Source organism: Erithacus rubecula, assembly GCF_903797595.1.
Source record: "Erithacus rubecula genome assembly, chromosome: 20".
Classification (NCBI taxonomy): Eukaryota; Metazoa; Chordata; class Aves; order Passeriformes; family Muscicapidae; genus Erithacus; species Erithacus rubecula.
This window is the reverse complement of record NC_136672.1, coordinates 9,156,897-9,180,781: the sequence shown is the minus strand read 5'-3', so window position 1 is coordinate 9,180,781 and position 23,885 is coordinate 9,156,897. Positions and strand designations below refer to the sequence as shown.

At 40.0% G+C, this 23,885-nt stretch overlaps 1 protein-coding gene across 1 annotated transcript in view; it reads right to left on the bottom strand.

Moving 5' to 3' along the window:
* CEP112 (centrosomal protein 112) overlaps positions 1–23,885 on the bottom strand; it is a 149,278-nt gene that overhangs the window by 21,566 nt on the left and 103,827 nt on the right. Inside the window, exons 22-23 of the mRNA XM_079323482.1 lie at positions 21,324–21,386; positions 17,526–17,675 (exon numbers count right to left, since the gene is read on the bottom strand). Of these exons, the coding sequence (XP_079179608.1) occupies positions 17,526–17,675; positions 21,324–21,386 (213 nt within the window). The remainder of the gene's footprint in view (positions 1–17,525; positions 17,676–21,323; positions 21,387–23,885) is intronic.

The window sequence follows — 23,885 nt, the reverse complement described above, 5'->3', positions numbered from 1 at the left end:
TGGGGTTGGTGCCTGGGAGGCTCCAGGATGATGCTCAGGATCAGAGGAATTCTCTGGGATACCTGAGGGGAAGACTGAGGCTGGGAAAAAATGTGGTTTTTTTTAAAAAAAACCCCAACTTGTAAAGCAGAGTTTTGACAAGGAGCCCTAAAGAGACAAAAAGGTGCAGTGCCAGCATTCCAAAATCCTTGTCAAGGCAGGAATTAATTTTTGGTGTTAGTTACAGGGATAATCTAAATCTACTGAAAACTGGAGAGAGAAGGAGTTTGAAGAATCCCAGAACAAGTATGGAATGGGAATGTAGGAAGGATTTGGTCTTTAATACCTGAAAACTGATTTGATTATCCTTTAACCACAGGATATTTTTCAGAAGTGTTGGATTCCCTGAAAGAAAGTTCAGTTCTGAAGAATTACATAAACAGAAAAATCATAATTCCTAATTTCTTTACATTGATTACAACTGTGAAGAAACTATTCACAAATGTGAGATGGTTTCCTTCTTTAACCTGAAATAATTTCCTATTTTTTGGATGTTCCTGAGAGCAGACAAAGCTTGATTCCTGATCCCATCACATCCATGGGAAGCCATGGATCACAAACATTTATCTTTCTGCACTGAGAGTTGAATAAATAAGTGACAATTTCAAAAAAAAGGAAATTTTCCATAAAAACTTTAAGCATCAATGTATTTTCACTTTGAAACAGCAAAAAAGTTGCTGCCCACCCTGATCAGATTATGCCAGATAATGTCAGAGGTTTTTTTTATTAGAAATATGTATTTTTTATCAGCAACTCTGCACATATGGATGTGCATCTATACCAAGGAAAACTCTCAAAATTTATGACCAGTGCAGAGCAAAGCTACCACTAAAGGTAGTGAGAGTTAGCACTTTTCATCTTCAAAGAATTTTTCAAATGTTACCAAATTAATATAATTAGTTAATGAAAGATGCAGTAATAAAAGCTACTCTAATTACCTACTGTAGTCTTAATTATCTCCTTACTAATACCCACAGAAGAAGGTTTCCACTTTACATCCTCAAAACATGTGCCAACAATAATTCTGAATACAGGCTTCTCTTCAAGTGCCTTCTAAATTCAAATTACATCCATTGATGTGTTTTCTCTCCTCGTTCATGAGAAGAACATCTCTGGAACTTTGAGAAAAAAAAACCCCATGTGAATGTTAATAAAAATTAAAAAGAATTTTCTTCCAGAAATACACATGGAGATGCTTTAAAATTTTGTCATTAAAACATTTAATTTTCAAAGTCTTTATCTCTCCATGAAGCCAGAATTAGGAGCTGACTGGGTAAAAACTTCTCTACATTAAATGGTCTCACAATTTAGAGTCAAATACAACCCTATCCAAAGGAAGCAGCCAAGAATCCCATCCAGATTTTTAAAACCAATCATTAAGTTGCTAAAATATTTCATGGAGATAAATAGATTTATCTGGGTTTCTTACTACTAGAAATAAATTGGGTAAATATATCTGTGAAGACCATGTAATGCTATGAGTCAGAGCAAAACAAAAAAGTGGAATAGTGATGTTTGAGCCAAATTATTGGGGCATCCTCAATGATTTTTTTGGGTTTTCACTGAGCTCCTGCCCATGACACTGCAAACAAAAATCTCTCTAACTTGGACTTCTCTCTTGGTTTTGGTGCAAAGCAAAGGAAATCTTCTGGTTTTAACCTAATACATATGTTTGCTGTTCACATATGGTAAAATTCCTTTCTGGTGGGAACTTTTTTGCTGTTGTTGCAACACACTATATATCCAAAAAGTTCCCTTTGATGTTGAACTATTGCTCCACGACTCATTATGCTACTGATTCAATATGAAAGGCAAAATTTCTGTGGTTTCTGTTAAAACAATGCCTTTGTTTTTGCAAACAAAGTTTTCCACAACCTATATGCAGGGGCCAGCATTATTACAAGAGAAAAGAAAATCTATTATTTTACACAGAAAATAGTCACTGTGTTTAATAACATGAATTATTTCTCTATCCTATAGGTACATTACAACTGCTATTATGACTGTACAGAAAAATTAGGCTTTATTGCTCCTCAGGAACAGAAATTAAAATGCCTTAAGCAATATTTGACATCTCTCTTTCCTATTTTACTTTCACTGACCTCCCAGCCTGTTACCACCAGCCCAACTTTGGGATCTGGTGAAGTTGGGAACAGCTGGGGATGGGTGGGGGAAAGGGGAAGACCTTCAAAAGCTGCTTTTCACAATATCCTGCTGTGCAGGAACAGCAAATCTGAGACTCCTCATGCCTAATATTTAATTTTAACCACTAAACACTATTTCATGAAGAGTGAACATGAATTACAACACAGAATGAAAATGCAAATTGGTAATACCTTTGTAAATGTGTCCCTACAAGAATTGGTTGCCCATTTTCTGCTGTCATTATGGGGAAAAAAAAGTTTTCTTGTTCACAAATCAGATAAAAGGGGAAAGGGAAAGGGAAAGGGAAAGGGAAAGGGAAAGGGAAAGGGAAAGGGAAAGGGAAAGGGAAAGGAAAGGAAGAAAGAAAAGGAATAATTTGACTCTAGAAACAGAATCAAGTCTCTCCAGCAGTAGGGAAAAGTATTTAAAGTAGGTCATTTAACATAAAAGAAAAATATATGCAAACATTTTGCAGTGTGGCAGGCTCTAACATAAGCTATTCTCATTTTTGACAATTCAGAGGCAAGACACTGACTGGCAGTGCAATATAAACTTGGGATCATCAGCATTAGCTCCTGAGCAGCCCCATCACTCTCAGACTTCACCTGGTGTCACCTGGAGATCACCCACAATTCTCAATTTGCCTACTTTTTCCTGCTTTGCTCCTGTAAGACATTGATGTGTTTTCAGCATTTTCTGTACACAGTGAGTTGAGCTGACCCAAGTTTTAAATCATTTTCCTGCAAAGGCTTTAGGTCTATTCTAAGCAATTCTTCCCCTTTATTCCCAGGTGGGCAGGCCCTGGCACAGGGTGCCCAGAGCAGCTGTGGCTGCCCCTGGCCAAGGATTTGGAGCAGCCTGGGACAGTGGAAATTGTCCCTGCCCATGGCAGGGGTGGGATAAGATGGGTTTTAAGGTCTCTTCCAACCCAAATTTTTTCAAGACTCCATAATTCTAAGATACATCCCTAAAATACCTCAATGGCACCAGCAGGGCTACTTGAACATAAAATTAGGCAGGGGCTTAAGCATTTTGCTGAGTCAGAGCTTCACTGCAGGACATTATAAACTCAATTCTTTTGAAAAGCAAAGGATGCCACAGGGTCCTGCAGAGATAACAGTTCAAAGAAAACAGAATCATAAATTGTAAACTGGGGCATTTTTGTCAGGGGGAGCCAAGGAGGGAATTGTTTTTGCTTTGTTTTAGTGGCTCAGGTGACAGGAGGGAAAGGGAGGCAGGGTTCAAAGGCTGTAATAAACTGACTTTCATCTGCTTTTCTCAACGGGCCACAAAACCCAACAAGCACTTGCCATGCCCAAGCACTGCTGTGTCTACGACCAGGACACTTTGGGGCTGCTGTGATGAAGTCAATCAAAAGCCTGTGAGCTGGAAGATTTACTGCAAAATTTACCTGGAGTATTTTGTAGTTTAACACTGCTTCCCCTTTTTTCCCAGCCTGTACCAGTGCCATGGTCAAGAGCAGAGCAGGGGCTGCCAAAAGCAGAAAAGCCACGACCTGTTTCCCCTAGGCAGAAACACCAGTGGTGCACATTAACCAGACAAAATGAATCTTTTAAACCCAAAGCATATATTTATGAAGGAAAAGTTCAGAACTCCACTTTAAACCACTTAGGAGAGGATTTACCAAGATTCTGCCGAACGTTCAGCCGACGCTCCGTCAAAAACATTCACGGCGAAGCTTTTGAAGTTTCTTAGCTCCCCCCCCAGTTATTAAAACTTGAACTGCAGAGTTTATCAGCCTCAGAGCACACACAAAGTACATCAGGTATTCTTTCAGTCAACCTTTCAGTCTGATTTTGAGACTATTATACAAAGTACAACATTCCCAATCAGGTTAATGTCTGACAGATAATGCTGAGCGGGCGGAACTGCTGCGCCTGATTGATCCGCCAGACAATTTTCATTTCCTAATTTGCTTCTCATTAAACACTTTGCAATCAAAGGGAACAGCGAGGAGTCTGCCATTCTCTGAGCAGGTTTCCTGTGAAGAACCTGATGGCAGCTTCAACATTTTTAGGCAACTTCTTGAATTTTTGATGCTCTGTCGCAACAACGTCTAAAACGTCCCGTCAATGCCACGCTGGTGAAAAACTGCAATTGTGAATACAAATCAACCAGCAAAACATCTGGTTCTGCTGCTTCCTGTACTCAAAAACAAACATCAGGGGTGCAGGCAGAATTTCCTGCCATGACTGAGTCGTGCTAAAGCAGATTTATCAATCACTTGCTGAAGGAGGCAGAGATAAAGCAGATTTATCAATCATTGCCTGAACGAGGCAATCTTCTGCTGCCTGGGGCTTCATTCCCAAATTTATCACCAAACTGCCACTTTAAGTGGCTGTTTGGATACTTCACACCTGGAGCCAGCCCAGAGGCTCCAGCAGACTCCTGGTGCTCTACAAATGTCTCTTTAAAGCGCGTTGCTGCTCATGGGTGTATAAATATAAACACTTCCAACAGGCCTTACAAAGCCTTTTATTTCGTTATGCTCTTTTAAAATATGAAAAGCTAAGATATTTCTAATCAATAGGCCAATCTGATTCCCAGCAAGAAAGAAAAGCTATTTATTTTGTGCATTCAAGTGCTCAGCATTGCTGCAATTCTCCCATTATATAAAATAACACACATTTTCTTGCACACAGGCACACACAAAGAAATCTAATAATGTCTTTTTACCTTTCAAAGTAACCTTAATCAACAAAATTAACTTGCAAGGCAAACCACTGCTTTTTGAACTGAACAAGAGTGAGCTTGACTCAACACATGTGAGAGTAATATCTGCTAAAATTATGTCTGGGAGCCAAAAATGGGGTGATTCTTGACAGGGGAGGATGCACACAAGGAAACTTGGAAATTCTTTTATTCAAAGTCTTTAATGACCTCCAACCCAATTACATTTGCAACAAGACATGACAATGCAGTTGCTCCTATTTAAAAGTATGAGTAAAAATGGAGTATTTTTGAAGCCTGATTCTTTTTTTTTTTTTTTAACTTTTTAATCATGTTGAGATGAAGCTCATTTACTTAAAAAGAAAAAATGAAACAGAACGTCCTCTGCAGCTGGTCAAACAGATTACGAAACTCTAATCTCAGTAGCCTGAGGAAAACCAAAACTGTTTTTCAAGTATCTATTTTATAGAGCATTAGCTTTATACTTTTTAAAAGAGGCATTAACATAACTGATCAGAACATCCCAGAATGTTTCTGATCTAGTTAATCATATGACGTTATGACAGAGATTCTTGCTGTCATAATGCCAATGCTCCTAAACATTTCTAAAATCCTTTAAGTTCAATTTTTTTTTTTTTTTCCAAATTAGACATGGGGAAGATGTATTTCAGTTTCTTCTGAAGTTTTTCCATCCATTTAAGAGCTCTACAAAAGTAGTGCAGAATATTTTCAATAGACAGACACATAAACACATAGCAAGGAACAATGTCAGATTCCACGACCTATTTAAATATTTCTGATATCTTTTTATACAAAATATTTTACTCTAATTCCTGCATAACTCATTCCTGAAAATCCTCACCACTGTATTTTTTTAACTCTGTTGTATTTTTTTACAGCTGAACTGGAATCATTGATAAAAAAAAAAAAAAAATCAGAATTTGTCTAGCTTAAATTTATTTGGTTTATTTCCCATAAAAGCAATGATTTAAACATTCAAGCCCATGCTGCATCTTTTGGTGCTAATAGTTTCTCCAGCACAGGTAAGAACCAGGTGTAATTTATACACAGGCAAGCTAGGAAGAGGATAAGAGGGGAAAAGCACCCACCAAAGCTATTGCAGTGCCTCAGATACTATTTTAGTTGGGTATCAGGAGCTCTTATCACAGTTGTGACAAAGCAGATTGATTTCCACTGAGAACTTTTGGGTTTTGATTTTTTGGTTAAGTCTGTTTCAACCCAGTTTTGAGCTGAAACTCTGCTGTCTCAGTGTGATCTTTCTGCTGTGGCAGAGAAATGCACAGGCAGGAGAGGAGCACAGTCCCACTCAGCACAAGTTCTGTTACCTGTGACTCTTAACAGGTATTCCCAAGACATCCCCCTGCTTTTGCTTGCCAGGAGTCCTGGCAGGGCAGCTGAAATACCCCCAAAAGTTACACAAAGCTTTTAAAAAATATATCTGTAAATAGTTCCAAACATTACTACATGGAGAACATTTTTAAAATGCAAAAGAACTAAAAAGAACAGAAAATAGATCAGGTTCTGAAGCACCACCAATTTCTCATTTACACACTATCACCTCTCAGTTGAACTCCACAGCTACTTCATGCATCCCAAAACCTTCCCCTAACCACAGCTGAGACAAAAACTGCAGGAAGAACATTACATGGCACAGTGTGAAAGATCTAAAAACTCCTGTATTGGTAAAGTTGCATAAATCTCAATCTAGTTCAGGACCTGACAGGGAAGCAGAAATGAGCTTGGCCTCTGCTGAGATGGAGAAGGGACATCAGCTCCTCACACCCACCATGAATGCTGAGTTAGAAACACAAATGGGTGCTCAGCAACACCAAACTTGATTTGCAAATGCACATTTCATACAATGATTATGAATAGACAAGAATATTGAGTAGAAGTGATGTGTTATTCTGGTAGCAGGAATAAATCAATACATCAGGTAGGAAGGAATCCCTCCTTCAGAGGGGTTCAGAGCGTGGCTGTGGTCAAAGGTGTTTCCAGGCAAACAATTGAAATCCACTGATAATATCCAAATTGTTAAATAGTCTTCAGTGATTGCTGTTCTACCTTGCTGAATTACAAGTGCAAAACTGGAAAGGACATGAATGATACTGACATTAGAAACAAAAATAAAATAGTTGAAATACAGCACACAGAGCTGTTTTCTGGATCCACAGTGTCAATACCTACCCTGCATTTCTCCTTTTGCTGCCTGCAGAATCCTGCCTTGGTTCAGTGGTGCAGGTGTTCCTGCAGCTACCTAACATTTGTCAGCCTGAATTTTTATTTGTACAGTTCCATTCTGCCCCTGCCAGGCTTCTGAGTAAGCAAACAAACTCACTTTTCACGTTCAGTGTTCTTGTTTGTACTTTTACCCTTTTTTACATAACAAACCTGGCAGGGAGCAGAGCAGGGAGAGCACCTGGGGCTGCTGCTGTGGGTGAGGGGGTTGGAGGCTCCCTGTGGGCACCATCCCTCCCTGAGTGAGCACATCCTCCTCCTGGGTCTCCTCCAGGTGACATCCTGGTGTGGAAAGGTGGGTGCAGGCTGGCAAGGGGGTCACAGCAATGAAGGAGGACCATGGAGCTCATGGCAGTCCCTGGGCACTCACGTGGAAAATGGAAAGGAAAACATTACAGACTTCAGGCTTTAACATGTTTTCAACAGTTTTAGTGGAAAAGAGAGATAGCACAACCTTCTATTGAAATTAAAACATTGTGCTGCTGAGACAGCAACTCTCAGGAGCCTGGATGGACTCAGTGATCTCAGAGGTTTTTTCCAACTTTAATGATCCTGTGAGTCTGGAGCAGCACCACTGCTCACCTGGCAAGTGCACAAATGATTTTCCTAAACCACAGGATATCTGCACAAAGTTTTAGTGCTGCCATGTCCTAAGTAATTCTTTCCCTAGAGAAGGGACTGGTTTGTTTTCCCCTGATCTGGTTCTAGAAGAAATTCCATCCACTCCTTTTTGTATCACAAATGATCTGATCTGCTTTCAGGACATGTTGAGTGATGCTCTCCTTCCTCCCCAAGCCAGGCTTTATTCCTTTGGGATGATCTGAACTGTGAGACAGCAAACCCCAGGGCAAAACTGAGCTGGGACTTCCTGGCAAATCTCAAGAGGGAAGTGAACAGGGCATTGCATGTTTTGTCTTCTAAGGCCAACATGGCCTGGTTTGAAATCCATGATCTCATGCCACACTGGGCCAGGAAAATGGCATATCCAGGGCATGGGTTTCCAGCAGAAAATGCAAGTGAGGTGATCTGATGTGACTCTATTCACCTGCCAACAGCCCTGGCAGAAAAATAAACAGGTTCTGGGGATGAGCTGCTGCTGGAGGCAAAGCAGGAACCATTAGAAGAGCTGCCCTGACCTGTGAGGAACTGGTGTTTTTGCTTTGAACTTCAGCAAATCTTAATGAACTCTTCATAATTGGCAATCTGGGCTTTCCACTGATGATTTATTTCTCTGGAGGTGCCAAATGCAGGAGACAAACTCAACACTGGAAACACAAATTCTGGGTCTCACAGTTGGTGAGGTGAAGGAAGTTCCAACATCACTGCAGGTCACTCTGAGCTGGATCAGGAATTAAATTTGTACATGAAGGTGCATCAGTGCTGAAGAATTTGGTTTTGTGATTATTAAAATGTGTTGATTTAAGTGAAGTTATTGACTTCAGTGCAGTGCAGGCTTGAACTAAAAATAAGCAGAGACAGTTTCAGTAACAGAAGAAGTTAAAAAGTGGTTGTGTCCTCCTTACTCAGAGTAGTTAAGGTTTTGGTTGTGCTTGACTCATCCTTGCTTTACTGCTCTTCTACTCCTCTGTTATCTGGCAGTTTTGGAGGGGATGCTGCCAAAAAGTTCATTTAAAGTCCTAAATTTTATCCTGTAGGCAACACTTATTCCAGTTTCCTGAGAATAAATTCCATAGACAGACCCCTGAAGAAGAAAACAGGTGAACTCTCTGCCCCATAAATCAGTCAGGCTTCCTGAAGATATGAAACTACAGATGCCTGCACAGAAACACTTCAGAAAAAGCTTCAGCCTTGAGGTTCACAGTCTTCCCCAGAAGCCTCAAGCTCCCAGTCTTCCTCATGCATGTTTTCAAGGGTCAACAAATCAAATATTTACTGTCTCAGATCCTGTTCAGCAGTGAATTGAGTCATGATGGTGCAAGAATCAGCAACAATGAACTGCTCCCAGGAAAGGCATCCCACTCTCCAGTGGAGGATGGACACAAAATGCACATCCACCTGCAACAGGCTTGAAGAATAAAATATATTTCCAATAAAACTAATCTAGTTTTCCATCTTATTATATGCACATGTGCTGTATGAACATAGAGAGGCAAGTTCCTTGGGCTGAAAGGCAATGAGGTGAACAAACAGAAAATATTCACTGTACAAATTTTAGTGAGAAAAGGAGCAGAGTACAACACACAGAATAGACTTTCTCTGGATTCTGGACTCCAGTGCTATTTTGGCTGCCAACAGCACACAAAATTTCCACTGAAGGGCAAGTCAAACCAATTTCCCTGAGGATGGAGGCATCCTAAAACTCGCTGAGGTTATTCCATTAGTGCCTACGCATTCTCTGAGCGGATGAGCAGCTTCACTTTGAATCCATGTCAAACCACAAGGACTGGCTGATAATAACATTCAATTAAAATGATCTCGTCCCTCTAGAAAAAAAAAAACTGTCTACCAGCTCCACCTCACCTTTTCTAGCTGGGCACAATGGGGTGATTGATGCTGCAAGGGAACTGGAGAGGTTTGTCCCGAGGAGCCGACGGGTCAGCTTTGGTGACAGAGTTTGTAGCTTTAACCTCTTACCCAAATCTCTGAGATGCAAAAGCCACTTTAGCTGAGCACACAACTGTGAGAAGGTCAGAGCTAGAGCTGGCAAACACCGAGCTCAGCTAATTAGACAGGTGTTTAGAAAAACCCCAAACTTTAGGCTCGACCTGTATTTGGACCTTTTGATGTCGTAGCTGGTGCTGTCCCACAGCACTGGGGCTCCAGAGAGAGGCAGGAGCTGCTCCCCTGCTCAGCCCTGCCCTGAGTTTGCCACCTGATCTGCTGGATACACAGATAAAAGTCGCCGCAGAGTTTTTTTTCCCTTTTCAAGTGCAGCACTGGAACTTGGAAAGTTCTTTTATTCACAGCTCTGCTGACGCAGGGAAGTGGCAGGAATATGGCAGCTTTGGCTGCTTTCCTTCTGAAGCTCTTTGTAAGTAATCTTTTAATGCTAACAAAACAATAGGTATTTTCATTTTGGATGGAAAAAAACATTCCAGTAACAGAAAATTCAAGCAATGCCTTTCAAAAAGTCAAAGAGTGCTACAGACCACTTGATTCTTCTCCTACTCAGCTTTTAAATATTGGTAAATAGTTACCATGCACAGGTATCAGATTCTCCAGGTTTCTCTTGTTACACTTAAGAAAAGCCCAACTCTTATGAAAATGGTGAAGTTTAACAAAGATATTTCTATTTCCCTGTGATCTGCCATTCAAAAGTGTTAGCCAGTCCTTTTTTTAAAAAACACTCTTGATATTTGATCTTCTTGAGTTTCAGTTACATATAAAGCTGGAGAGCCAGCAGAAAATTCTAAGTGGAATCTGAAGATTTCTCAAGTCAACACTCATTCTGGCAGGAGCATTTTAATGCACAAAGCTGAAATCCTCAGTGAGTCTCTCCTGCTGACATCCCTGGAGCAGCCAGCACCACGATTAGCACAAAACCTACAGCAGAACACACAGCTCTGTAAAAAAGGGACGTGGGCACAAAGGCTGGGAGTGGTGTAGGCACAATGGGATCAGCCAGGGCTACCTGGTGCTGTTCCAGCTCACCCCTGGCATGAGCCACACTATAAGAGATCTCCCAAAAGAGAGATGCTGATAAAACAAAGCAGGTCCTCATCCCCAAACCCTGTGACTCTCCCTGCTGTGCCAGGCTTTACAACCCTTCACAGCAGAGTTAGAAATGGCTGTGGCCTGTGCAAGGTGTGCTCTGAAGACATTCACCTTCCCCAGCACCCTTCTGCTGGTGAAGCTCACACAGATTGTGTTTCACCCGTGGCTGGAGGAGCCCTGCAGCCACGGCTGTTCCAGGAGCAGGGAAGGGGCTGTGTTCCAGGAACTGCCTGGAACTGGAACAAAGCACAGCCCTTGGAAAGCCTGCACAGCCCTGTGCACACACTGTTTTACAGATGCCCTGTCTTTGGACAGCATTAGACACTTGTTTTTATCTTTATCTATTTTTTTTTTTTTTCCCCTCACTCCAGCAAAGTCCCAGACTTTGGAGCACAGGCTCTTCCTCCTGGGCATCTCCCCAGCTCTGTCTTTTTTAAGCATCACTTTCTCCTCCACAGAAAAATCCTTCTGCTCTTTGGAGACAAAAAACATCTTTGAAATGCAACAGTAAATTCTCAGCATCACAGCAGCCTTAAAAAAGCTGATTTCCATTTTCTTATAATATATTCTAAGCCTTGTCTGCCCTTCTTTACAAACTGTGTGGGCTTATATCAGTATTACTCAACACTTACTAATAAGAGTGTTTTGTCTGCACCTTCTTAATTACCCAGGACCCCTCTCAGTGTTATTACTCCTGTTTTGTCAATTGAAAGAGTGAATTTTATGGCTGGTTTTGAATTTTCTTCCCCATTTTTCCACTGCAAAATTAGTGCAGTCCACATTATTAAAAGCAAGACAGTTAAGCTGTACATGACTTTTTATTTTATTCTACATTTATAGAATCTTTAGCTCCATAATTTGGAGAAAGGTGGCATCCCTTCTGGGGCTAACAAGGAATAAAAAAGGCTTCATGCAGCAAAGGGCCTTCTAGACAGAAAATAAAGCATTGAGGACAACAATGATAATGTAGGAAAAAGTAAAAATATCAACTTTTAAACCTGACAGATAAATCTGGACTGCAGTTCAGAGGAAAAGGCAGGCACTAGCTCTAGACTTTTATAAAACTTGTAAGTCTGATTTTGCTGTTGGCCATGGTAAGTTCTTCAATGTGTTGAGACATGAAAAGTCAAGAAAAATGCCAGAGTGCAAAGTTTGCTGCAGGAAAAAAAAAAAAAAAGATGACTCAATTCTTTGTCTCACAAAGCATGTCAAAGATATTATAAAGTACTTACAGATGCTCAGCCACTCGGATTGCCTGGCTGGCCAAACATCTGAAACCCTGTAATTTTGAAGAGAAGGTACTATGCTTCAGACAATGAAATTATTTCTGTGGCAGCAGAAAAAGAGAAATGGTTTTGAAAGGAAGAGTTTTTTAAAATCAGAATTTCAGCTGTGATCAATAACTATCTAAGCTTAACACGGAAATCAGCCTATTTTAATTTTAATTTATAATGAATGTGTCAATTCAGGCTTTTAAAGATAACCAGGTAATGGAATCATGAGACAGAGCTGAAGTAAGAGTTGAAAACCTCAGGGCTAAACTCTCATTTCTCTAACAGACACAATTTGGATGAAACTACTATTTACACCAACAAAGACTGTGAAAAACAGGTGCCTCAAGAGTTTAGACCCCATGAAACAGAGAAGGCAAAGCCATAAAAGACCTGCAGATTTAATTTACCTATTCTTTTGGAAGACATGATTTCCTCTGCTGATCAAACAGAATATAGGAAGTCATGAGCAAGATAAAGTCATTTGCCTGGTAAATTTTAAGGTCTGATTTCCAATGCTAAAACAGCAGTGCTGCTGCCTTGTAATTCCCTGCTAATAAAAGACACTGCAGAGTTATGAGTGTTATTACAGGCTGAAGCCAGTGACAAAGAAATAAAGATCCATGAAAAAGCACTCCATGTATTGAAAACATCAAGATGGTTCCTTACAAGTCTTTCTCTCACCATGCCAAATGGTTTATCATGGTAATGTTTAGGCACAAAGGCAATTAGAAGGATTTGAGTCCCTCTGGAGAAGTTTGTGACACGCACTGACAGAGTTTGGCCACAGAGCCACCACCAACAGTGGGGCTTGTTCTGACCAGACAGGACATGAGCCAGCACCAACAGTGAAATCCTGACCCCCTTTAAAAAAAAAAACAACAACAAAACAAACATAAAAACCCCTTCATCCAAGTCAAAATAGAAAATGCAACAAAACGCTTCAAAAATTCTAATCCATCCTGTGGGGCTGCTGACAAAATTTGTTCTGAGGTGATGGTTGAGGTTGTGGGAGTTCATTCTGCCACCTCACCTGGGGAATAAAGCAAGTCAAGACTCCCTTACCAAAAAGCCCTTGGCACAATACATGACTTTACCCTAAGTTTTAGATTTTATTTTAGAGTTTACATTAGGTTTTCAGGGTTTTTTCCCCTAATTAATGTCCTCTGTGCTATCACCTACACAAGGTCACACCACCAGTCATCACAGCTTTAATTTCCACCTTTGCCACAAACCTTGGGAGAAGCCAAGGCTCTGCCCTCCTCTGTTTCTCCTTTAAAACAGGACTAAAAATGTTTCATCTCTGGATCAGGGCAGCTTAGGTTGGGTGCTCTCAGATGCCTCTCCTCCCTTAATAAATGCATTTAAACCACTAGATTAACTAGACATTTAAACTAATTAAAGGCATTTAAACCACTTAGATTTACCTTTGCTTGGGACTTTTAAACCAATAAATTAGAATTATTTATTTCTTACCAACTCCAACCCTGGCTTTGGCAGAGTGCAATGCTGGTGTTCCAAAAGGTGTTTTGAGGACAAAAAACTAAATAACTCTGCAGGGCTGCAGTCACTCGGTTAATGTTCCCAGAGACCTAATGTGCTTTTCCTTGTAATAAAGAATATTATTTGTAGTGACCAGTGAAATTTGCTAATAAACATGGCTGATGATGAAATAGAACTACAAGCCAAATTAGCTTGTGCATCAAATTTTTAAAAACACAGGTTTTTTGGTAGAGAAATTTGGTATTTTTTTGTAGTTGCATGGAGGAAATTCACTGTGTTGATAAAACCCTCAGTACGTTACAGAGGAAAAGTTCCTTTGGCTCCAAGACTCAGCAGCATTTAACAAATATAGGATGTCAGGAATACTCAATGCCCACAAAGGCCCAGACAATTTAAACCCCAAAATTTTTCTCTTTGTTCTGCCATGGCTATAAAACACTTCGACTTTTTTTCTCCCTCTCAACATTTTTAAACATAACAAAGAAAAACAACTGTTTCAAAATTTTTCACATGAAGGGGAACATTATTATAGGCCATTCTTTCCTAGAAATCTTTTAAGTCTTATTTATTAGCAGAATTAATCTGATCACAAGCTGGCTGACATACAAAGTGTTGAAATATGTCATCTTCCAACCATGCTTTGCTAATGAAATTTTGGTGTTAATTCAGGGATTTAACAGAATCCTAGAATCTGAAACAGGAATCAAACAACAATTGTGGTTCATCTGGCAAAAAAAAGCATCATTTTGCCCCTTTTCTGTTGTGGGTTTGTCACTGTATGCTCTCCATCATCCATTTCTTTCCAGAATCTACTTTTTGATGTGGAGTCCCCACTTGGCCATCAACTTCAGCATTAATGTGCTCTGAACATGTTTTGCAGTTCCAATCCCAGGAAATGTTTTGTACTTTCAATCCCAGGATCCAAAAGGATTTCATATAAAAAAACTGAACAACTAAGCCTGAACAACCAAGGCTGGGATTTCACAAATGACCTCTTGGTGTCTTTATGATGCACCAACTCCTTCTTCCAGTAACCAAAAGCAGCAGAGAAATTTGGTAGATGCTCTGGCTGTTGGAGTTATCAAGCTCCAGGCTGCTCTGGATGCAAGAAACATAATGAAAAAAAATAAAATAAAAGGTTTACAAGGTGCTGGCACTGAGGCTGAGTTGGGATTTGGAGTTTCTGCTGCTCTGTGACACCCAGAGGGGTCACCCTGAGAGCCATAAGGTTTATCCTGATTTTATGGGTGATGACAAGTCTGACTTACCTTAGGCCAGACCAAGCACTGACTGGCACAGAGTGCCAGGGTCTTCATGCATTTGTCTCAAACTGACCCAAACTTTGGGTCTCAGATGACCCAAAAGGCAAAAAAAAACCTTGTGCAAATTGGGTTTTTGGGTTGTCAAAAAGAAGCAAAACGTCCTTGGAAGTTTCATTTATTCTTTTTGACTAATATTTAAGATACCACCTTAAAAAATACTGAGTTGAAGGAGATGGATGCAATTGTGCAATAATAACAAATCAGAAATCTTTTACTAGCAAAGAGAGTCAGGAATTTGAATTAACATCAAAATCATCTATTATGGCATCCACATCTGGATATCAATTTACTGCCTAAATCCAAAACTTCTCTGAGAGCCAGTTGGTTTCTGTAAAAATGTATTTCTGCCTTTGAAAGGAAATAATAATTGGAAGGTCTTACAGGAAGCCACCCAATACCAATAGAGGAAATTGCAATCTGTTCCTCAATGTTAGTTTAAATCAATGTTGTATTTAGCAAAGGCTGTTTTTTAATGATAGTATTTTCAAAAGCTTTTACTACACTGAGTCTCCTCAAAGGTTTACATTAGATTAAGAATGGCTTTGTTTGCAGAATGTTTCTTTAATCATCCCTCAAGGTCTTCAGCTTATTCTAGGTTAGATGTTGTTCCCCATCTCCAGCACATCCAGGATTCCATTTTCACCAAAATCCTTTCTTTTTTTTTTTTTCCCCCAGGCTAATAAAAAGCAAAATATTTCTGCATATGCTTGCCTAGAAATATGTGTGGTTCTTAAAAATACAAAGTGAACAAATATTAAAACCACCTTTTTCTGTTTCCAGAAGTATACACAGCATTTTAGCTTCCTAGGAATTTTCTGCTTGGGTATCTGGATTTCAGTAAATTTCCATTAAATCAGTGGTTTCAAAGGAAGATTTTTTTTTTTTTAAAGTACAGTATTAATGATACTAAACAAAATTCAAGAACTCCAAGCAAAACAGCTCCTCCAATTTCTTCTCCAAGTTGACTAAATCTTTTAAAACATCCTCCCAGCACCAGTGCTAAAAACTCCCTGGGACACTGCTCAGAAATCCTGTGCAGAATTTCCCTGTGGTTTTTATGGATTTCATTACATTGTGAGGTAATAACATCAAAATGAAGTTTATAATAGATTTACATGCAGAAGGGTTTCATACCACCTATGATCATTAGTGTTCAAAAACTGGTGTTGCCAACAGCTGAATTATTCCACTGAATGTAACTTAAGAGAATCCAGAAATCTGAGCAGAGTTTGCACCAAAAGAAAAATACTGTTTAAGAGTCTAAACCATGGTTTTCCAACATGAAACTCAGGAAGGCACCATGATAACTTGAATTGCAGTGAATTTCTGACTCTGGGGAAGGTGATCCACTGTCCCAGGGTTTCTGCAGATCTTGGTGGCCACTGGAAAAGTGAACTACAAACACTCCATGTTCCTAAATTGTAAAAAATTCACCTGTACCTGAAAACAATGTGATTTATCTACAGAGCCTGGTGATAAAATAACCTACCTGTGGTGATTCTATCTGCACAAAGATAGAGCCAATATTTTTATAGTTACACCTTTCACACATTGATCAGAAAAAAAAAATTCTTTTCCTCAACAAGGATACAAATAAAGGCAGACATTTCCCTTAAGAAAAAATAATGATAGCTAAAAAATCTGAAAGAAAGGAAAAGACAGTAATGACAACCTAATGCAAGTCATTTCAGTATTAACTGTACCATAATCCAATGCATTTCCAAAGTTTAAAAACTTTCATGGAATCTTTCAGACACAAAAAAAAAAAAAAATAAAGTAAATTGTATGAGTCAATTTTTTCATGAGTTTTTACATTTAATAATGCAATTCTTTGGTATGATTAAATGTCTTTTTAAAGGAAAAGTAATTTCCTTCTTCTATACAACTTCTCATGAGGTGTTTTTGTTGTCAAACACTGCAGATGACAGTTTCAAAATTTTCCCATTGCTCCTTATTACTCTAAGAAGAAAATAATGCTTAAAAACTAATTCTCCTCACTTCTACAGGTGGGATACTCTGCAGCCACTTTGAGACAAGGAGTCAAAGCAGCAAGAACACAACCTGGCTATTTAGTCTTTTAAAGGCCAAAGAATGGAATTCTGATGCAAAATATGTATAAATCTGTATAAAAAATATAATAAAATATGTATAAAACTACAGATAACAAACACTTCATTCCTTTAACATTCAGCATAGCCTTTGCTTGTATTTTTCAGTGGAAGCAAAGGACAAATTTCCTTCAATGCAGCCCTAAAGATGAAAATTGGGAAGGTTTGTGAAAACCAGGCTGCAGCCCAGGCCATCACTCTCCTCCTTTTCACCTTTCCTCTTTCAATCCCTGAAAGCACAGCACAAAGGTGCTGAAAATACACTGAAACATCAGGGCCAGCACAAAAGGAAAGAAAACAGGAAAGATTGGAGTATTTAGATTTGCCAAATGCAGGTGCTTGGTGCAGGCACAGGATCAGGGAGAGGAAAGGGAACCTGAGTCATCAGCTCCACCAAAGGTCTGGGGATGGCTGGGTGAGTGAGCTCTGTGTGAACAGGAACCATCCCTGCACTCAGAACTTTTAATTACCCTCACCCAGGCAGCAGCAGCAGCCTGAAATCCCCAGATTACCTTGATTGCTCTGTCTTTATCTGCCATCAGCTGCTGCTTCTCATCTTCCAATTTCTGTGCAAGTTCCTGGAGCCTCTGCTCTGCTGCGAGCTGCTGCCGGCTGCTCTCCTCTGTCAGGGAGGAAATGGTTTTCTTCAGCTCAGCTATCTCCTGAAAAGAAAGCAGCATGTTCAAGCTCTCCTCAATAACAGACATGGATTTTGCATGTTTTTTTTTATATAAACATGGCACTGGCAAGCTCTGCTGTGTTTGAAATGAGCACACTGCACATTAGCAGGGCAGGGGATCCCATGCAGAGAAAAGGAATAGAGCAGGGCTGTGAATGACAAGAATTGCTGAACACAAAATATTTGGAAGTGTTTTCCACTGTGACATTCCAAAATATTTACTCATGAGAACAAAGCACATCTGTGCTCCTCCAACTGGAGGCTGCTCCCCATCTTGCATGGCTCTGAGAGCAGGAGGGTGAGTTTACTCTGGGGTGGTGCTGCCCCTTTTCCAGGGGGATATTTTACGGCTTGATGCTGCTGAGAAGAAAAACCCCCACGTTCACACACTGGACTGAAATTTAAACCTGTCAGTGAAATTTCTGAGCTGCTGAAAGGAGCAGATTTTGCTGAGCAATACAGTGAGGACCTGACTCCAAATCCAGGACCTTCATCTAGACCTTTTAGGTGATTCACTTGTCATTTGTTGAATTGTATTTGTTTTACCTTTTTCATCACTGGGGAAAGTCATAACTAACCCTGATCCTTTAGGCATATTTACAGAATTTTATACTGACATGTCATCACCCAGCAAAGCACTTAAACATGTGGGAGAGTCACTGACTTTAATGTATATATTCAAGCTTAAGGTTAAGCTGCTGTAGCAGCATATTATAGAATAATTCTAAAAGCACTTTAGCACACAGGCAGTTCAGGGAGAGACTACCAGAGTGCTTAGATTCTGTCAGGCCTCCTCACTGGCAAAGAAACATTTATCTATATTAACTATATGGTTATTTAGGAAAAAATGTATGTTAAGAAAGCCCTAAAAATAATAATATTAATAATGGTAATAGGCCAGGACTAGTGTAAGAACTGTGCTGCAAATGAAGGCACTAAAATCACTGGGAAAGGGGAAAAAGTCTGATTAAAACTCTGTAGTAAATTTATTTCTCTTTACCTACCTGAAGAGCCCAGGAAGTAACCCAGATTATGTGTAATACCTACCTTTTTCTAAAAAACAAATACACATTTCAACAGATAATACTCATCAAAAGGAAGGGGTTTTGAGACAATATGCCATAGTTTAGAGATTATCTGGATAGGGGGCAACTCTTCAGCCAGGACTAAGTGGTGTGTCTGGGTTTTCAGTTTAGGGAATGGTTTAGGAGACAGAGAATTGCAGAAATGTGGTTTTACCAGGTGTGCAACATGCAGAAGAAAGCAATGGATCATATAAATTATTAAGATAAAAACTTCAAGCCATGTGAAAGTACAGCATTTTGAGTATGTCCATTTTAAAAAGAAAACAAAGAAAATGAAAAAAAAGAAAACTTCTCAATATAACACAAACCTGAGATTAAAGCTTTTACTGGGTTGAGAACCTGGTCTAGCACAGGAGTTCTGAAATGCATGCAAGGAAACTTCAGCAGGAACTGATGAAGAAAGATCTGCTTTGTGCAGTACTTTTCAGAGCAAAAAATTCTATTTACTTTGTATAAACTTCAGAGGAAATTTCTTGAAATATCTTCTGTGTGTGGGTGTTAAAAGTGAATGTTCCAAGAGGCCACAGAGAGTAAGATTGGACAGATGTTGTCAGCAAGGCAACCACAAGAAAAGTTGCAATCGACCAATTATTAACAGTGAGCTACAAAAAAACCCCAACCCCAAGCATGTCCAAGTAACTTGGGGGATTTGATTTAAACCCACACAAGTAAAGAAATTCAGACATCAGGGTGAAGCTGTTTTATTGAGCCAAACAGCCCTGAGAGATGATGGATGTGCTGTGTCTGCCCCAGAAAGTGCTGAGGAACTGGGTCCAGCTCTCCCCAGTAAAATGTCCCAGCAAAACCACCTTAATACAAAACATGTCCCCAAATCTTGAGACTATTCTGCAGGCCAATAAATGTCCAGTTTGATAAAATTTATTAAGACATTTAGGTTAAAGAGTTCTTACCTTGACCTACTCTACCTATGTGTTCCTGCTGTAATAAATAAAGCAATTTCCCTCATCTCTTGCTTAAAAATTCAGAAATGCTTCAATTATTCCAACTGTCTTTAACAAATGGACCAAGAACCATTTTTGTATTGACATTGGGGTGTGTCTGGCATGGAGGGGCTGCCTTGATTCCACTCACAGGTGGGTGACAATGACAAAAGGCAAAATAGAGGTAGCAATGGTAGAGATCTCTTCCTTCAGGTCTGACATGAATTAAATGTTACTTTTTAAGCTTTAATAATTTCTTGGCTTTCAGGTTCAGATAGAAAGATAAAAGAAAAAAGATGGGTTTTTGGTTGTTTTGTCTTTCTTTTTATCTTAATAAATAAAGCTCTCAAAAATTACTAAATTACTAATTTAAAATTACTGGGAAGGTACTTAGGAAAGAGAACATTCTCTCTGATTTACCACAGAATTGTGGACTTGGTGAGGATGGAATGGACCAGTTTAAAGAAGTATCACCCAGAACTGGCTGTTCAGGATCAGCCCTGTCAGGTTTTAAGTATCTCCAAGGATGGAGACTCTACAACCTCTCTGTACTCAAATAAATGTGTAAAAATACAGGTTAGATTTTAGAAATAGAAGATATATTTACATTAGAGATAGAAGATTTATTTATATGATTTTGATAAAGCAGTGTGAAAAAGTGCCAATAAATGTCAGCAGAACAACTGAAGTCACAATTGTGGACAAGAGAATAAAGACTCAAAGCTGAAATCGAGAGTTTTAAATATTTTGAAGTATTGGTAAAACATTACAATTTGCAGTTTTTTGTTATTGTCTCGCTGATCACTCTTGTTTAGAGGCTGCTAAGCCCTTTTTGAGGTGTTTCTATTGATTTTAAAAGACTATTATTGGGCTGTTGGGTGCAAAAACACTTTGCAGTGCAAGGCAGACACTGTTGTGGCTGGGAGCAATGAGGAGAACAACACCTCCACACAAATCCTTGTGCCAATTTTCTTCTTATTAAAAGCTTAACTTCTGGTTGCATCTCCATCATTTTTCACACTTCAGTACTACCTGTCAGTCAAACTGAAAGCTGAAGTATGTAAAAGCCATCCAGCCTTACCATTTTTAAGTATATATGCAAATTCAACACTCATTTTCATCATTTGAGTTCTCTGAAGAGCAAAAACTCAAGTCAAAACCAGTGTGCCTCCAGGACAGTGACATTCCTCAGGGTGCTGCTTTGGGCAGAAATGCAGAATTGGTGGGGATCAGTGATAAAGATGAAGAAACCTTGGGTGACACTGCCTTGAACATGAAATGCAAGTCCTGGCTGTGCAACTGCTCCTGATTCTATGAGATGTGCTGGCTGATGGAGCAGCTCACCTTCCTTCCCACTGGCTGAGGGAGAATCCATCATCTCTGGGCTCCTCAGGAGATGATCATGATGAAGATGAAATTCACAACTCAAAAAAAACCCCACCTCTATTTTCCACCTTAATACTCTGTGGGTTTTTTTTTAGTTAAAAGCTTCAAGAAGACACTAGATATTTGATTTGGTAATGGCACATGACTCCTGTTGGCTGCCAAGACCAGAATTAACTTTTCACCACGTGGCACCAATTCACCTGTGTGCTGCCCACCTACCTGTGAGGACTGGGCCAGCTTTTGGCTGAGGTGCTCCTCTGTCTGCTTCAGCCTGCTGCTGGCCTGGAACACACACAAAACACAGAGAATTAGCTCAGCCACAGGATGTGCACAGACACTTTGCCACCAGACCCTGGGCACTCCTCCCCAGCCCTATCAGCAGCACCAGCCCCACACCCTTCTGTGCCAGCCAAAAAACAGCCAGAGCTGCCCTCTGATCTCCTGCCAACTATTCAGCACTTAAAAGAGGGGAGAAATTGTACCTCTGCTGCCAATTATTAGAAAAACATAAAGAGTTCTGCGGATTAAAAAAAAAAAAGGGAAAAAGGAGAGAATGAGTGAGGAGGGGGCAGGGGAAGGAGGTAACACACATAAATGAGTTTATCAGGATGGATTTGTGTCTGAACAGAGGGGGGAAAATGAGGAGAAAAGTCACAGGCAATGTGACATGGGGGGACAGCTTCACCCTTCAGTTCTGTGTCTGCAACTGCTCTTTGTCCCATTGCTCATCCCTTCCTAGAAAAGGTGGGGATTACACTGAAAATGCAGCTGAACCAGCTTGGACATACAGCTCTTTCCTTACCTCAGCTTTTTTTTTTTTTTTTTTCACAACTCAAAGCTAAAGAATAAACCAAACTGAAAGCAAAGCTGCTTGGTAACATCAGAATCAAACCAGCAAATATTTCTATAACCTCAAGAAAAATAGCTCTTAAGGTGGTTTTTTTTCACCCTCAAATAATTTAATTTCAGAAATAATTTGATAATAATGATATTAATAAGAAAAATAAATGCAATTTCATTTCAGGAGAGAAACCAGATTTGTATTTTTCTTGCAGAAACCAGCCCAGCCCAGCCCCACCACGCTGTCCTCAGGTGAACTGCTGGGCGCTCTCCTCTTCTTGGCTCTCAAACTTGAGGACAGGTGTCTAAGACAAATATTTTCTTAGGGGGGACAGAATATCACGCAGCTGAGTTCTGAAGCAAATTTAAGCTGATTAAGTTTTCAAAATCTATCTGACCTCCTGCTCAAACCTTTGATCTGTCGTCCTGAGTTTTACGGCGCCGCATCCAGCGCCCAAACAGCTCCTGCCAGCTCCTCTTTGGGGGGACCAAAAAAAACCCCACAGGGGCCCCCAAAGCCTCTGAACCCTGTGTGCATCCAGCTCTGCAAACAGCAGGGATTTCAGGCAGGCAAAGAGCCTTATTGATTTACTGGGCTATGGTGGGGCTGGAATCATCAATCCGGGCAGCTCTGCAAGGTGCAGCTCAGCCTAAGAACATTACAGCCAGTTCAAAGTAATCCTCAGCTCCACATGAAATTGCAATTTCAGATCCTCAATCCCTTCAAATTCCAAAATTATGAAATGTATGGATGTCTCCATCTGGTTGTTGGTACTAAGGAATCTACTAAGGAAGTTATCAAAAGCAATTATCAGATTTGTGGGTCATTTCTGAGGGAACATTATGGCTTGGTTTTGTTATAAATAGAGATAATAGCGATACATATAGGTTTGAACCAGCATCTAGAAGAATTCTGGAGCACCAGACAAATTAAATTTCACTTTTTCTCCATTCATCACTCAGAAGTGAACCACAAACACTGCAAGGGCCCATGGTGGGGGTGCATAAATAAAAGGAGTGGTGACACAGCACCAGTTATCCCAGGGAGCTCTGTCCATGCTCTGTTTCTCCTTGTACTCAGGCTGACCCACGTTAACACTCATTCCATTGTGCTGCAGCCTAGTCTCAGATGGTGTTTTACCACCACTGCATGTCATAAAGTGACTGAAACTGCCAGTTTATCTTTAGAGAGAAAAAAAGTAAAAAATAAATTACAGCAATAGCATAAATTACTGTTGGTCCCAGAAAGGGAGAGGGACTCGTCAGCAAGGCACTGCACAGATCACATTACAGCTTGCCTGGGGTAAAAGTCCTCATCTTTCATAGAAGCAGCTTTATAACCTCCTGAACCGACAGAAGAAATCCCAATAAATAATAAAAAAACACTCATGAGTTCTGTAAACAAATTAGAATTTGTTTGTTGACACTGAGTGGAATCAGGCTGACCTCTGAGAGACAGGACAGAGGTGATCCAAAGGAAAATACTACAAATTTCATTGCTTTATTCCTAACTAAAGGCAAAGAATGGATATCCTACCAGTTTACTTAAAAGGAATTGCAACATTTTATTCCACAATGCCTTTAACAACTTCGAGTTAGCAAAATATTTATAAGTTTTGTCTCCTGGTCACCAACAAACCATAAATTCTTGCACTGACTTCCAGTCTCAAGCATTCCTGTTTGAGGGGTTTGAATTTCAGAGCTCCCAAAGCTTTTCCTGGAGATGGCACAAGCTTGGCTGGATGGGCTCTGGCTGTCTAAAACTGGTTTTATTGTCCCTGTGGCACTAAACTATGGCCAGTCCCTGCCAGTACCCTAAAGGATCCTTCAGGAAGGCTGGGGAGGGACTTTTCACGAGGGCATGTAGTGATAGGAAAAGGGGAATGGCTTCCCACTGATGGAGGGCAGGGTTAGATGGGATTTTGGGAAGGAATTGTTCCC